Source organism: Eurypyga helias, unplaced genomic scaffold (genome assembly GCF_000690775.1).
Source record: "Eurypyga helias isolate BGI_N326 unplaced genomic scaffold, ASM69077v1 scaffold18168, whole genome shotgun sequence".
NCBI classification, from domain to species: domain Eukaryota; kingdom Metazoa; phylum Chordata; class Aves; order Eurypygiformes; family Eurypygidae; genus Eurypyga; species Eurypyga helias.
Window position 1 is genome coordinate 48,078 of NW_010265141.1, and position 16,797 is coordinate 64,874.

A 16,797-nucleotide genomic window follows, 5' to 3' on the forward strand; every position below is an offset into this window, starting at 1 on the left:
CCTGGGCCAAGTACATCACAAATTCAAATCAGAGAAGGGGAGACAAAACCCAAAATAACACAACGAAGAACACATTGCCCCTCCACAAGATTCTCTGGTTTCTACCTCAGATGCCCCATCGCAACGGCTAAGCCCACCGAAGCTGCATTGCCTTTGAGCATGGGGATTAAGGCAGACCCCCTGGTTCTGCTGTGACCACCGTCCGTGCCCAGGGCACCCCGAGCGCAGCAGTCTGGGGCTGTCCATGCTGCACATGTCCCCGTGAGTACTGCAGAGCAGCTGGAGGAGGAGGAGGAGGAGGCTTTTCCTGTGGCTGCCTTGTGGCTCCCAAGGTTGTTGGTTAAGTGCAGAGCCCTGGAAGGTGCAGAGGGAATTAAACTCTCCGGTGTACACAGTGAAGCTCCTGAAAAGCTGTTCCTATAATTAGCTGTGTACACAGTGAACTCAGTCACCAGGGACATTGCTTTTGCTCCCAGACTTGTTTGCAGAACCAGAGCTTCATTCATGTCCTGTTTTGTTCCCCTCCAGCACTGAGGAAGAGTCACGTCGCTGTGCCCAACTCCTGCAGCTGTCATGTCCGCACAGGGCCAAGACATGAACCTCAGACACCCATGTAGCAGGCCAACTCCTCCCACACTGTTTGGTCTGGACCACAGAGGTGCATGACACTGGAAACGTCTACAACACCAAGGCTCCTCACAGATGTCTCCACAGAAGACCTTCCCACTTTACCTTACCGCAGAGAAAGCAGTACAACTCTTCCTAGGGAGGAACAAGCTATAGCCATAAAAAAGAAGCAGTTTTCCCACTGAGAGAAAGCAAGCAGAGGTCTTGCGAGGAGATAGAGCCCTGCATGTCCTAGGACTGGTATAAAACCAGGAGTTCAAAACCATCACACACTGATATGGCCACTGTGAGGGGAGACACCTCTGACCTCAAAGCTCTAGTGGGTAACAGACTATGGGATGATACCTTGTGCCCTCCCAGTGCTTCGGAGGGGCTGAGCCCTGTGCTCACACCCTCACACAGCCCTAGGATCAGAGATAACTGATCCTCCCTCCACCAAGCCCTTTGCGTGGGGCACACACAGGCCTGGCAAGCCTCATGCATTGCACAGGGAATTCCAACACCAAAGTCGAAGCTTCATTCACACTCTTCCAGTCCAGCACTGCAACCTCTGCACACACGCAGGGGCCAAGCCCAGCAAAAAGCAGCAAGACATTCTGACACCTTTGCCCCTTCCCCTCTCTTCGGGGGTCAGCCTCCTGCTCTCAGCATCTTTCCTGTACTTCTGCAGCCCTTCTTCAATGCACAAAAGCCACAAGAGCATCCAGCAGGATTCAGGCTAGACACACACTCATTCGAGAGGTCGTCTGTTGCAGACAGATCTCTCCCCGGCCCTACCAATGGCGAGGGCATGCTTTTCACTGCTTACTGCAGCATCTCCTGGGTAAGCTCACCGAGCAGGAGAGAGGCTGCAGCACAGCCACCTGATGTTTCCAGACAAGGCTACCCATGTCAAGGACTGCTGCTGAAAAGTAGAATCATAGAATCATAGAATGGTTTGGGTTGGAAGGGACCTCAAAGATCATCTAGTTCCAACCCCCGTGCCATGGGCAGGGACACCTTCCACTAGGGCAGGTTGCTCAAAGCCTCATCCAGCCTGGCCTTGAAGACATCCAGGGATGGAGCATCCACAGCTTCTCTGGGCAACCTGTTCCAGTGCCTCACCACCCTCTCCGGGAAGAACTTCTTCCTGATATCCAATCTCAACTTTCAATTTAAACCCGTTACCCTTTGTCCTGTCACTACAGGCCCTTGTAAAAAGTCCCCCCCAGCTTCCTTGTAGCCCCTTCAGGTACTGGAAGGCTGCTGAAAAGTAGTCATCACTTGTAGCTCCAAGACTAGTGTGTAAACCCAATGCAACAAACACAGTGGCAGGTATGTGACCCACCCTGAACAGACTCATGCTTCAGAGGGAAAGACACTTAAGAGGTCTGCAGAGATGGCTCACTCCAGCTGTTTTATGAATCTATACCCACACGCCAAACCTTATGGCCTTGTGGGCTCCAGCTGATGACAGTGACATCACTTCTGGGACAACATGGTGGTGGCAGGTCAGTGTGAAATAGTTGCTCAGAACAGAGGACACCCAAGTGAAGCAGTTTTATGGGCTATGGGCAGGTGCCTCCACATTTACCAGCCTAAAGAAAGAAATATGCAGCATGTACTGCCCCAAACTCACCTCTCCCTTGACATCTTCAGTGTTATTATCGAGCTGTGTCCAGAAGTGACACCACAGGTTCTCACAGGCCACATGCAAACCAGAGTCTGGGAGCACTGAGCTGTGGCAGGGGAAGAACTAAACAGAAAGAAGTGGTTTGCCTCTCTTTCCTCTTCTCCATTTTTTCCTGCTCTGTTCTGAACAGCCTCATCTAGGAAACAATTCTTGGCTATTCCATTGACTATGGAGCTTCTCAGACCCCATATTTCCCACTGCCCTGGCTCTTGGGGAGAGCTCCCTGTGCAGGGAGACAGTTTCCCAGCCTTGCCAACACAAGGCACGATCCTGAATACTGTTTTGGTCACATCACTCTTCCTTGGAAATGTGCAGCCATTTTGATAACCAACTGTTACAGCACTGGGCTTGCTTTAGGTAAGCAGAGAAGGGAGGGTAGAGCACTAAAGGAGATAAGTTCAGCTGCATGGGAGGCAGCCTTAGGGAGAAAGAAAAGACATCTACTTGATCCACATGGAAGAGGCAAGACCTAAAGAAGGGCTGGCACCTGTCTCTGTTGTACTGAGAGCTTCCCTGCTGTGGCCCTCATCATGGTGTCTGAGAGTTAGTTTGCATCCCTTCCAATTCCTGACTTCTCCCTCTGTGGTGGGGAGCTATGTTTGCCTCGTCTGGAAGAACAACATCTTTCTGCTCCCAGTTCTTTGCTTTGGGCTAATCTCTGAGAAAGGTCTGAGGTTTCTCAGCTCTACGCCTCTTAGGCTCCCTGTCCCAAGCCAAGTCTCTCAAGCCCTGAGAGACAATGCAGTCACTGTTTGACAGGAGCATCCATATTTCATGCCAAAGGGTGCTGAGCCAAGTATGAGGCAAGCCTACTGCATGCATCTAGTACAGCAGAACAGGGATGGCTCACATGCCTCGCCTGCAAAGTCCCCATCCCCTCTATGCCAGCACTGGGACCTCTGAGGGATGTCTGAGGTCAATACACAGACATTAGCCTTTCCCTCTAATACAGTGTGGAGATAACCCACGTCTTGCAACTTCCTACTACCCTTTTACCACAGCTCCCATTCCTCTTAGCCTCAGTCTGCCTCTTAGGCTCGCTCGTTTTTGCTGCACCAGCTCAGACCTGCTGTATCCAGTGCTGTTCTGATCCCAAACCTTCACGGAAATCTCTCATCCTGGTGGAAATATCTGTTGATTATGGGTCCAGTTCCATGGGGAATGATTCTTAGCAACCAATCTGACTGGTTAGGCATTGCAAGCCTGGTTAAATTCAGAGAAAGGAGATTTTTGAGCTTACTCACTCAGAAATACACAAGCTTTGTCCTTAAGTGAAAGACATGGGGAGTGGTAAAGCACACATTTGCATAAAAATCCAGACTATCCACTTTCTGCTTTATTTAGTAAAATAAATGGAAACGTTCATGTGACGTCAAGCAACCGATCTTTTCCTGGTGTCAGGAGAGGCTGACAGTGGATCCCAGCAGGACACCAAAAGCAAAGAGAACGGGGGAAGCAGATCTCTGGGAACTACAAGCTTTATCTCTCATATTGCCATTTTGGTGTATCACCCTTGTCTCCAACAGAGGCACAGAAGGACAGAGTGTAGGGCAATACCAGAGCTCCTGGAGTACTGAGAAAAGAGATCTGGAGCCAACAAATGAGAACAGAGAAGAGATTCCTAGAGAGGACAGACAGCATATATGTACATAGCATGGAAATGGGAATCCATGACTGGCCCCTTAATCCTACTACCCCAGGAATTCCTGAGCTGTGGGGCTCAGTGAACTCTTAATACACCAGGACTCCAGGCACAGTCATCCTGTGGGTTGAGAAAGAATCAGAGTTCCTCATTGAGGGCCTTCTCCTCAGGTTTCTCTTCTTTCTAAAACACATTAGAGGCATGAAATCAGTTTCGATGTTGCTTGGTTTCTCAGCATAATGATAAAAGAAAAAAAGCAATTTAAATGCCTTGTTATACTGTCTATGCCATTGCCCCCTGCCTGTCCCATCGCAGTTGCACAACACAGGGTCGTGACAGACAAAGCCTCTTTGCTATAGGAAGATAAGCTTTGACAGAGAGAGAATTCTTAACACTGAAGGAACATGGAGATTAAATTGTCCCTCTCCCAGCAGAGACCTCTGGTAGGGTCCTGAGCCCTTGTCTGCATACTCTGTTCTGTAGCCTTCTTAATAGATCTCCTTCCTATCCACACCACTGCTCCCTGATCCTCTCTTATGTGCTGTCATCTACCACCCCGTTCTCAGTGTCCAAAAGCACCCTTCAGTCTGTCTCACCAGCTGCTGTTCCCAGAAAATGCTTCACTGAGACCTTCCTCCAGTTGCAGAGGTCAGTAGACCTCTTCTTGCCGTAGACTAGAAGGCAGAGGTCAATGAAGAAAGAGGCTCTGCAAAGACATCCATCTCTGCTCTAGATCTAATGCTTTCCTGATATTCATGTGCAAAAGAAAATGAAAGGGGACATGGCATGAGTGGGGAGGAGTTCAAGGAACTGAAGTCATCTTCTTTAAGATCCTTGCGAGAAATAGCATCATCCTACAAGATCCCAGTTTCCTGTAGACTATATAGGAGTCCCCCTTTACCTTCTGCATTCTTTGTAAGAAACGATTACAGAAATCCTGTACACGGTCAACAGAGACTTCATCCAGAGTCAACACATCCTGCTCCTCATCTGGTGCGTGGAATATAGCCAGAGCTGGCAGCTGGGACTTCTTCAGTTTGAAGAATGACACTATTCGTTCATTGCTGTTCAAATTGCTGTCTACCAGGATAAAAAGGACCTGTGATGGAAACAGGAGAGGAAACGTGAGCAAAACAGAATCCAGGAGAGAGAACAGATCCCCAAACTGTGATCACAGGAAGATTAACAGGGATATTTTTATAGAGAGTTAGAGAAAACCCACCACAGTCTGTCAGGACAACGTTTTCCTCTGCCACTATCTAACTGCTCCATCCAGTGCATTTTTCCATATTTCATCAAGTCCAGACTTACACTACCAAATAAAATGTCTTCTTTAGCCTCCTTTAAAAATACATCTACAGCATGGCAGGAGGGTAGCCTCCATTTCATCTCTACCAAGATCAAGCCAAGCATTAGGATTCTGCTGGGATGATTCAATAATACAGACTTACCAGAATTGGTGACCAACTCCATGATTTTAAGATTAAGTTTCAACTGAGATCTTAGAGGTGCAGTACAAACTTAAAATTCTGGAATCTGAAATATTATGAATAAAATATACAGCTATCTCAAAAATATTTGTTACATTTTATGTTAATATTAAATAAAACATTATTTGTAAATTTTATAAAGGAAAATAAATACAGATATTGAACCATTTAATCAGTGACCTGATTAAATGGAATCCCTTGGCAGATGATATCCAAGTCAATGAAACAAACACCCAGCTAACATGCGTCATTTTATCTTCTGTTTACCCTGTGCAGTCTACTACACCTAGCATATTCGGTGTACCTATGGATGTGGATATGACTTACCTTGCACAAAAAAAGAGAAGACTTTAAAAAAAGAAAAGTAATGCAATGTGAAGATGATGTGCCCAGTTCCCAGACTGTGACTCATGTTTTTCTTTCTTTTCAATCACAAACACTCAAGTTAGTTCAAAGTTTTTTCTTCTCTAAAAATAGAACTGGTAAATCTCAAACTCTTTACTCCATTAAATTCATGTTCTATAAAAACCCAAATATATCTGAAAACCTTTTTAGGCAACAGCCTATGGGAAGGAGGGATAGTTAGGCTAGTGTAAGGTTTAACTGCAGTTAGTCACTGCGACACAGCAACAGGAACAGCACTTTCACTGGATATGTGATATTTACCACTTGCAATTTCTCTTCCAAAAGTCAGTTGTGCCCCAAGAGCAACAAGCTAGTGAGCAGATGGGTTGTGGGGAACTTCTCCCAGAGTCCTAAATTCATCTTTTTGCAGGATAAAACACCACGCTAGAGAAGGGTAACACACCTAAGAGTCACAGGTCTAAGGACCTGCTCAAAGAGGCTTTCAGCTGGAGCAGCAATACTTGTGTTTTAGGGCAAGCTGGAAACAGAGGCTAACAGAGGGAAGCACTTTCAGAGTGTTGGTACAGGAAATGGTATCACATTTTCATTTACCAGCTTTTGGGCTTCTCTATGAAAGATTCACTAAACAACGTTTTTTTAATCAAATGTTAAACAAGAAGTTAATTTTAAAAAGCATTTAGAGCACCTAGGATGTTAAATGTTGTCACTTTCTATACAAAATCTCCTCCACCTTTAAAACGGATGGATAGCATTTTAAAATGGTAATAAAAATAAATGTTAGCCAACATTCTTCTCTTTACCAAGCTTCCAGCCTTTGTTAAAAATCCCCAAACTAAAAAGCTGTACATATTTTATCTATGAATATAAGAATAGAGTAAGAATAAAGGAATAAAAGGGTTGGGGCTTAGAACTCCAAACACCTTCATCCTTACAGAAGAAAATGAAAACACACAAACAACAGGCCCCTCAGCTAGAAAGGCTTCACAGTTCCTGACTTGGATCTCTCTAATGACTCACATTTGGCTCACAGTTATAGGGTGCCGAAGTACAGCAAAAGTTTTCTTCCCTTCTTACATTCCAGAAATACAGAAGAGATGGTGATCGCATTTGTCCACTGTCACTCGAAAGAAGACACCTTAATACCTATCACAGGCGATTTAGAACGACACATTCCTGGTAGGTGCTGTGATGTGGGATGAATCCTCCTTCAGCAACAGGACCTATAATATTAGCATGTGCTCCAGGGGTCCTGCCAAACCTGTGTGGCCACACAGAGAGCTGTGAGGCAATGGTGTGGTGTCTTGGAACTGAGGACACAAGCACCGGAAGCCTGGTCTCCTCAGCAGCTGGGGAGAAAGCAGGTTTCTCAGTGGGGACATTTCCATGATTGATGCCACATGGTGGGACTGGAATTTTCTCAGAAGGAGTTTATTTGGTCAGAGATTCCCAGCCAGCTCTAATCATGAAGAATTAATGTGATGGCCATGGAAAATTACACTGATCATGAGACAAGATTCACCTTGCCTAACTTCTGCCATCCAGATCTCAGTCTTGTCTCAGCCAGTCATCTAGGTAACCCCTACAATAAATGGTGACAGGCACTATATTCCACCTATTTTTGAAGGGAAGGAAGGACACGCCTGCCCTTCTCTACCAGTGCTGAAAAGAGCCTAAAGCCTTGCTAGACAACTTACCAAAGCTATACTTCACCAAAAAACCAAATCCTACTTATGATGTCAACTCTCACATTACTGCTAGAAACCAGGTAGTTCCAGCCCAAACAGAAAAATTCATTTTCTGTTTCATACTATCCTGTGCAAGAGCTGTTGGTTTTATTCTGAAACAATCTCCATGAAGTTGTTTCATCTTGTAGCGACCTTCTTGCCTGTGTTCAGAGGTCTGGTGCTCCAGGCAGTGAAGGACCTCCTGCATGGATGAGGAACTGCTGACACAAATTATCCCCCACACACATGATGTTACCTATGCGCTATCACCTGCAATAAGCTCTCTTTCAGAAAACGTTGTGTGCTGGTGCTGTCTTGGTGTCTTGTCACCTTGACTCCTAGCCCAGAGCTTTTAGAACATCGAGTTCCTGGTAAATATTAAGATATGGAATGATGTTATTGCCCAAGAAATTAGAGTTAATTCAAAATAGTGCTGCAATGCTAGAAACCAATTTGATGTTGCTTATTTTCCTGTAAAAAAGACAAACAGGAAGCATAACCAAGCCTCATATCCAGTGTTGACTTTGAACTTCATGGAGCTGTAACCTTTATTCTTTGAGGAGATTCTATAAAAGATCAAATTCTGAAGTTTGACTTATTTCTTACATAGCTTACATAGTACATCAAAGTAAAATTAAAATATCAGTCATGAGTTACCAAAAAAAAAAAACCACCAAGCTATTTAAAACATAACTTTACTGCAGATATCTGTTAAATGACACAGACCATCCACATTTACAGGGTCCCCTGTTTATGGCTAAAAGAGGCATCTCTAAATACCCTCTCTCTCAGTTCTAGAGCCACTAATGTCTGACAAGAAAAATAAAAAGTGTATGAATGACTGTCTGCAAGAGAAAGGGCACCATCCTTTCATTTCCATGTAAGAACTGAAGGACTCTCAGGGGTTTCTCAGGAACCATTTCTAAACGGGCCTAAGTATAAATTAAAAGGCACTTTGCAAACATCTCTGCCCAAATCATTTTGACATTGTAAATAATTTCTATCAGTTGCAGCAAAAGCTGGTTTTGTTATTCCCAGCATCACCTTACTGAAACTTCTGCTAACACCCATGAGGTACACCAGCTGTAATTGTCATGTTACACTCTGATACTGTGAAAAGAAAACTAAAGATGCTTATGCTAGTTTGGCTCAGCAACGCAAACCCTGACATTTCCTTTCCAGTAGAAAGCCTGGACTCTTGGCAGTACTTTCTCAAATAAGCACATATTTGATTGCAGTGGGATCCTTCCAAGAAGTCTGGTGGATTCACTCCTGCAGCTGCAGCGCTCTGAGCTCGCTCTGTTCACTGTTACCCACCCACAATTGTTTCTCAAAGTCTGCTAGAAAAGTACCATATTTCTTATTCTTGTCAGCTCTTTCTGGCTTAGCATCACCGAGCATTTGCACATTCCTCTCTAGCATTTTATAGCCCCCAGGTTCCATGATAAAATCTAGAGGAATCTATACTGCCTTCAGACACTCACTGCTGCTCAAGGGTGCAGCTCAGGCTGTTTTCAAATACAGTCCTCACCATACAGCCTCATGGAACCTCCAGATGAAAATCTCAGCTTCCTCTCAGGCAAAAATGAAAAGATTATAAACCAGAGATGAGGGGACCATAACCCAGGAACTTGCAGGTGAATCACTTCCTCATGATCCATTAACAGTTGGACTTGATGACCTTAAGGGTCTTTTCTTACGCAAGTGATTCTATAATTATGTGATTTTCTTCATTCTCTGGGGTCAGCCACTCAGCAGCTGCAGTTCCTCTTCATATCCCCATCAATCCAAACAAGAAATTTCTCTTTTCCCTAGACAATGACAAGGTCTCCTCTACCCACAGAGCACAGCAGAAATGTGTGAAAGGATCAGTACCCCTTCTCCAGCTGGGAAACCCTCGAGGCTCTGGTTGTGTTCTTCACTGGCTTGTAGAGAAGTTGCAACACACGCCAAGTCTCCCCGCTCTGTTCTGGCACTCTGCAATCACTGTAAAGCGCTGCCGGATGCAGTGGTACCTGCTCACAGGGAGTGTGGACTCCTCTCCGCTGCACAGCAACAGTTCCTTGCTCGAACCACTGACAGCACCAACCCACAGCACAAACAAGCCTTTCGCCACCAGCTATCAGGCTATGAGTTATTCACTAGTAACCCTGAATAAGATTCAAGTCAAGAATCTTGCATTTATTCACAGACAATCTGCGAGCAGCAAAAAGGCAAAATAAACTCAATACTTCACTTGTTCTGAAGTAAACCTGAGTTTAGTTGGTAGTCCTGACAACAGATAATTCCACTTAGGAAAATTAGCCAGCAGAGATTTCCACAGTATTGTGCAGTGGCTGCTTCTGATACTCAAACTAATTCATGCCTTTCTACATGACAGAGCAGTGGAGACAAACTTCAGTAGGCATATCACTCTGCTTAGTCCTTAGTATCCAGATCTAAGACACAAACAGCAGGATCCTAATGCTCTCTTGCTGCTTCCTAAGAGGGCAGTCCAAATCACAATTCACTCCTCAGAGTGCCACTCCTTTGGGAAAAACAACTTATTAGACTCTAAGTCCTTTCATCTATGTCTCCTGCGGTACCACTGCAGTAAAGTGGAAATCATCAGTCAAACTCCCACAGCTTTAATCTCTATATTTTGCTCTGGAAAATTTCTTCTAGACTAATTTGGTGGGAAACTTGCCTGCATGACTAAAAAAAAAAGTTAGATTTGGCTTGCTGGCAATTCATAAATTATGTGGACTTCAGTGCAACATTTTATCCAATGTTTTGAGAAGTATTTCTAGGAAAATTATTCACATTTGCTCAGATCTGGACATGTCACATGAAAACATATCTGGCTGCAGCCACATCAGCAAAGGATAGTGACGGTTAACAGCCATGCACTGTGTTAAAAGAATTAGCTGCCTGGGGGAGACCTGTATCAGACCCTGCTGCTCATGGAGGACAGAGATAATGGTGTCACTATAACACACATCTCATTTGAGATGGCTGGAATTTTTCAGATTAATGAGTTTTCTTTTACTGCTATGTATTCAGCAGAGCAAAACACTTCTGAAGAGACCTTTTCACTTTGGTGCATGGTTACTGCCTGGTCTCTTGCCAATGGGTGGGACGGATGGCAAGGTCCAAGGTAGTTCTGCCGTACACGAATCTCAAGACTTCTGAGGATGAACAGTTTTGAGGTGGCCCCTCCATTTAAAAATTAGGATATATTTAATTATTTTAATCTGACCCTTCAGTACCACAAAGATATGCATGCAGATATCTTGTTTTTAAACCCCAACTCTTTCCAGCTCCACTCTTCTCCCAGGACGATCTTCTCCCTCTGCCTCTCAGCTTAGCCTTCTCCGCTGCTGTGATCCTCTTCCCCTTCCCACCTGCCTTTTTCCCTTGCCCCAAATGCCTTCCTGTTGCCCCCAATCTTCATTTGCTTGCCAGTTCCTTCCTCTGTTCCCTGGACACAAATTCCCCTGAAATCCAGCTGCTGGCAGAGAATAAGTCACGGGAAGATTCACTGCCTGGGGAGCTCTGCTCACAGAGGGGTGGGAACCAAGCAGAATTTCTCTACAAGTCCCCATCTATCCCATCACTTTAGTGTGATAAATAGAACAAATCCATTTGCAAGTCCTTTAAAATAGCTATATCCCCAGGATCCAACCAGAAGGCTAAGGGTTAAGAAGCAGCGTGACATTAATTGCTGTCTGGTCACTTATATAACGCTCCTTGGCATCTTGCAGGCTGTATATAAGAAATCACCTTCTCACACCAGTGGAATGTAACCATCTCCAGACTGAAGTGCAGCAGCTGTTTGTCATCTCCCAGTGCAAGGGAACAAAACTGGACCAGAAGCAAGGAAGTACATAATGTCCCACTGAGGGAGCAGAGGAGCAGCATACAGACGATATTTTCCCCAGAAGGAGGCAAAGTGGCAAAAGGTGAACAGATCCAACCCCTCCACTTAGTTACCCAGCTAATCCTCTTTTCCTGCCACTTGGCCTTTGCTCTTTTAATGCACAGAGAAGGAGATTATACCCTCCCCATCCACAGAAGAAATCACTGTTCTCCTGTTTTTTCTCCCTAATGGCTCCCCTTTCTCTCTGTTTGGACTTACCTTCCCCTTGAAGAGCTCTGCTGCTGCCCGGTATCTGCGCATTCGCTCAGGGTGCTTTGGGGACATCTTGTCTGTGAGCAGGAGGAGGTGAAGCTGGAGCGAACTCTGCATCACACCTATTGCTGTCTGCCGAAAACATGGCCGCCGCAGAGAAACACACACAAACAAGGAGCTTGAGAACATTCAATCCACCTTGGATACACTGCCAGAGCGACACCAATCCTCATGTCTCAGCTGATATTTCTTTGCAAGTCAGCCTCACAAGCAGGATAGCCTTCCTTAAAGCAGGGGGATCTAATCTGGGCTCTTTGTGGCAGCACTTAACCTCCTTGCTTTGCTTATTCCCAAGACTAGAGTCTGAAGACTACAAGGTTTCGTCACTTCTCTCCGGATGGTCAGTGACTAGGCAGAGGGACTGCCTGGATACAGCAAGCTGAAGTCTAGAGGGGCAAGAGAATGGAGAGGGAAAGCCAGCAAACACTGAACATAAGGGTGCCCTGAACCACTGAGGTCCAGCACCTGGCCAAAATGGGAGCAAGAAAGTGGGAAGGATTTGTGGCGTTAGGGTTGGTGTCTCCCCTTGTTTCCTTTCATTAGTATTAAGCTGTGTGTAGGATGGGGAGGAGCCCAGAACCCCATTTCAGCAACCCCATGGCCTGGGCATTCCAGAGTACTGAGGGTTAAAATTGCCTCTGCAGTCCTGCCGTGGGAGAAGACCTAGAGCCATCTGTCCCTGTCCCCTGAGCAAGGGCCAAGCGGGCAGCACACACTGGCCCTCTGTGAGGAGACAGGGCTGGCACTGCCCAAGGAGCCACCGCACCATCTCACTCACTCATTCATCATCTCGCTTCTCCTCCCACCTGCTTCCTGCAGCCCTGCGGCCTCTCCCTCAAACTAAACAGGAGCTGGGCCAGACCTGCAGCCTCCCCCGTGCCACGGAAACCACGGAGGCACAGACTGTGCAGCTCCCTGCCAGTGGGAGAAGAAAGTTTCCACATACTCCAGAAGCAAGAAGGAAGGGGTCAGGGAGTGCACACTGGCAAGGACCATGTACTCCAAAGCATCTAGTTTTTGGCAGCTGGGCCCCTGCCATTAGCCTAATGTTTATCACATATCTTGGATCCCTTGATTTCTCTGCTGCTGTGCAGATGGGGATGGGGAAAGTAGAGGGGTTGCGAACCAAGGCTTGGAGCATTAGAAGACCTCATGGGAGAGGACAGGGCTGAAGGTGAGGGTGAAGCCAGCCAGCACCAAGGGCCACAACAAGGCTGGGCTGTGAGTGGGCAGTGCTGGAGCAGCAGTTCCTCCAGCAGCTTCACACAAAGGTGTGCCTGTCCACATAACCTTGTGCAAGAGCAATCAGCAGAGCTCATCAACACGGCCAGGTCAGATCTGACCCTCCTGGAGAGCCCACAGGGTAAGCATTGCATAAAGATGACTAAAGTATGTGGGAGAAACAGTAAGGGCCCCAGGATGGGGAGAGAGACTCTTGGCAGCGTTCAGTGTGATCTGCATGACCCCAGCCTCTGCTGACCGCAGCGTTCTTAGATGTAAACAGCATATGCACTGGGAATAAATATTTACAACAAACCAAGCTACATTAGCAGAGCTGGGAGAGGTTTGAGCCAGGGACTGCAGGAGGCACGTGCAGTTAATTGCAGCACCTTGACACGACTCCAGAGTGCCTGGATAAAAAAAAAGGAACAAGATGTGTACTGCCAGTCAGGGTGGAGGGGACCCGCGGAACAGCTCAGGACTTCTCGGTCAGGGAGACAGCCTGGGTGCTGAAGAGGATGTCATGAAGTGAGAGCCCAAAGCATCAGCGGAAACACAAAGAAAGAGCCACAGTCTAATGAATTGCCAAAAAACACAGTGGAGGGTCCAAGGGTTCAAAAGGCCTGGGCGTTTATAAAGATAACCAGAATATCCCCAATGACGTGACTTGTGTGTTCTCAAAGGGCTGCAGGAACAGTGGGGCAGGATATAGCTTTTTCTGGCCCCAGAAATGGTCTGTGACTCTGAAATTTTTATTTTTTCCTCATCCCTTATCAAGATGAAAAAACAAATACACTTTTTTTTATTTAAAAACAAACAAACAAACAGAACTTCTACAGTATTTCACTCTGGAAACAAAAACCTTCCAAAACAAAACGCTCTCTCTACTGGCAGACTGCACCTGAGCTGGGTAATGTGCCAGCCCTCTCTAGCTGATCCTTGGCACTGGTTTGAAAAAGCATAGCTTTGAAACAGGTCGGGCCATTCTCCTCAGCTTAAATCCAGCCTGGTCAGCACTGCTGTAGCTATTCAGAAGTCCACAAAACAATTTACTGGCAGTGATAAACTTTCAGCCTTGCAGCTATCCGGGCTTCTAAGACCCATTGGTTCCAGAGCAACCAGGCCAGTGAACTTCTGAGATTTCAGGGGAGCCAAAATCCGTGGTCACTCTCCATAAGGGAGAAGAGCAGTGGGAACCAGTGACTGCCAGTCAGGTGGGTGAGCTAATGAAGATGGCTAACACGGAAGCATCCTGTGTCTGACTTTTTTGTTGAGCTGATGAATTCTGGAGTAAGGGATGGAGGGGATGGGAAAAAATTTGTTTGGGAAGTTTCCAATTGGCTTTTGAATACGCTTTTACATAGCCAGGTTTATGTTAAGCCCTATGTTATGTGTGATGAAAAAGGACCTGCCTTCTGGGAGTAAGTCACTCAACTTTCCATGTTTCTCAAGGTCTCTCAACCCAAGAGAAGGGAACATGTATGACACAGCAAACGCCCACAGGAGGAAGTTGCTCTGCTGGCAGGAGTGGTAAGAAATGGAGCACTCTGCCCACCAACACCCCAAATTTTCTGGAAGGCTAAAGGAACCACCATGCCCCGCTTCCTCTCCCCTCCCCACTCACACGCCCCAACACAGCGTCTGCTCCCAGTCGCTGTATGGAGTAGCAGCAAAGTGCTGCATGGCTTCCCCAACCCCATCCACACCATTGCCACAACCCTCACACACATCTGGGTGTACAGGCTATGGGGTCAGAAGACACCCAGGAGAAGGGGACCAAGTGCTAGGGTGAGGGCTGTGGGGAGCTGATGCTTACCACAGGATTGTACTCTGTCACCAGGCGGAGCTCATTCATCCGAATGAAACGAGTCATCTTCTCGGCATCAACATCTTTGCTGTTCATATCCAGATCCCTCCGGTCATTGTCTACCTGAAGACATGCAAAGGCACCTACAGTGACAGCTGTCCTCTCCACTCAGCACCTCCTCCAGAGGCACTGATGGCATGAACACTCGGAGACACCCACCCCCTGGGACACTGCCATCCTCTCCCGACCACCACATAATCCCCACTTCTGGAGGTCCAGAACCTACAGAGACCAGCCTGCACTTCGAGATAAGGATCTCCCACCCTCCTTCAGTCTCCCAAGGACAAGGCAAACTCTGGGCATAACAGAAATCACTGAGGACTCCAGACATCCCTTACAGTATTAGGTCCTGATGCACTGAAGACAGGGAGGATTAGCCGATAAACCACTCTAGGCATTGTGAGGAGAGGTCATTAAACCGTCTAACTCCTTGCATTGATTTTGGTTTGGTATCCCTTTTTAAAATCTTCATCTGCTTATTCTATTTCTTCTACAAGTAATAAACATTGGCATGGGCCCGTATGGATTTCCTGGAAAAATTGTGCAAGCAGGAAATCTCTCCAATAAAAAGAGTTTTTTTTCAAGTACAGAAAAAAAAAAAAGGGGGCAAAATAAATCAAACACATTTTAGCTTTAGAGGAAAATCCATCCTACCACACATCTCCCCACACTCAACACCCCCCTGCAAACAATGTGATTTTACTGAAGTTTTCATGACCTGGTAAACAGACAAAAAGCAGGCAACCATCAAATAATAGCTGCATCACCCAAAAGGGCAGAGTTGCTGTACAGTACCACCGCAGGACGTGACTGAGTTGACACTAGGCTCTGACACACAAGAGGCTCAAAGATTGGGATTTGAAGGCCTTTGATACATATGTTGAATGAGGTTCTCAGGGCTGAGGAAAAGTCCACATTGCACTCCCCAGATTTTATTCTCTGCACCTACACAACCTCTGAAAGGGCTCGTGTTAGTTTTTCCAGTAGTGTGCAGACATCTAAAGCCCTTTTTGCTCCTGTGGTCATTGGCACGGCCTTTGATCTGGTAGGGGGTGCACAGCGCACTGTGTGGCAACCCAAACCGGTGCTTTTCAGGCTGCGGGGCCTGGTTCCTCTCACAGATTTGCTCCTGCAGAAAATGAAAGGGCAGCTCTACTCAAGTAAGTGGGATCAAGGCAGTGCAACACCTGGGCGGGTGAGATCAGACAGGCCTGGGGAACCAATCTAAAGCACCTCAGACTCCACAGAAAGTCTTTCCTTCACTTTCATGGGCTTCTGGAAGCACCTGATTTCCATTTTGGGATAATAATATCCTAAACCTGTGCTCAACATTTATAATTTCAAGAAAATAAGGCTGAAAAATATCCTGCATCTAATAGTTGAAACTGATCAAAATGTCTTCATCACTCCATATAATTGTCTTATTAGCATCTGTTAATTATGCTTTTTCTATGTCTTTCAGGCCAGATTCCTCACTAGAAATCAGTTTGCCTCTAGTATATGAAGTCTCACCAGTTGACAGCAGCCCCTCCTACTACTATAATTCCAGTTTAAACTTTTAAGCATTATGCCTCTCTTATACTCTGCAAAAGCAAAGAAAAATAAGTTTATGCCTCTGATTCACTGCTATCCTGGTCACGCATCTTTGTATTCTTCAAATGAATATTTGATTCCAAGTTCCTGTTTCAGTTCTTTTTTTCTTTTCCTTTTTATCTCTGACCCCTTACTCCTACATAGCATTCTGCACAGAACAAAAGGAAAAATAGTGTGTCTGGCAAAGTTAGTTTAAGAAAAACTGACAATGAGGCAAGTGAATTGTCAACATTTGAACCTGACTGGCGTACTTGTTTCGTGCGCTTATTTTCCTGTTGAACAGGAGCCCAGCTGCAAAAACTGGACTGCGGACAATAAAGATCCAATATAATCCAAATTCTAACAATCCAGACACTTTGTTTTATCAAACACCCTCCCAACACAGTCATCCTCACTATCTGCCACAGCACCAAAAACAAAGGAT

The 16,797-nt window shown here is 46.0% G+C and overlaps 1 protein-coding gene across 1 annotated transcript; it reads right to left on the minus strand.

Annotated features, from left to right (window-relative positions):
- Window positions 1-4,079: 4,079 nt before the first annotated feature.
- ERP27 (endoplasmic reticulum protein 27) lies at window positions 4,080-14,843 on the minus strand (the record flags this gene model as incomplete). Its single annotated transcript, XM_010156628.1, has 4 exons — window positions 4,080-4,124; window positions 4,843-5,040; window positions 11,639-11,764; window positions 14,730-14,843. Coding segments are annotated over 4 exons (483 nt in total), but the record flags the coding sequence as incomplete, so codon positions are not given.
- Window positions 14,844-16,797: the final 1,954 nt, after the last annotated feature.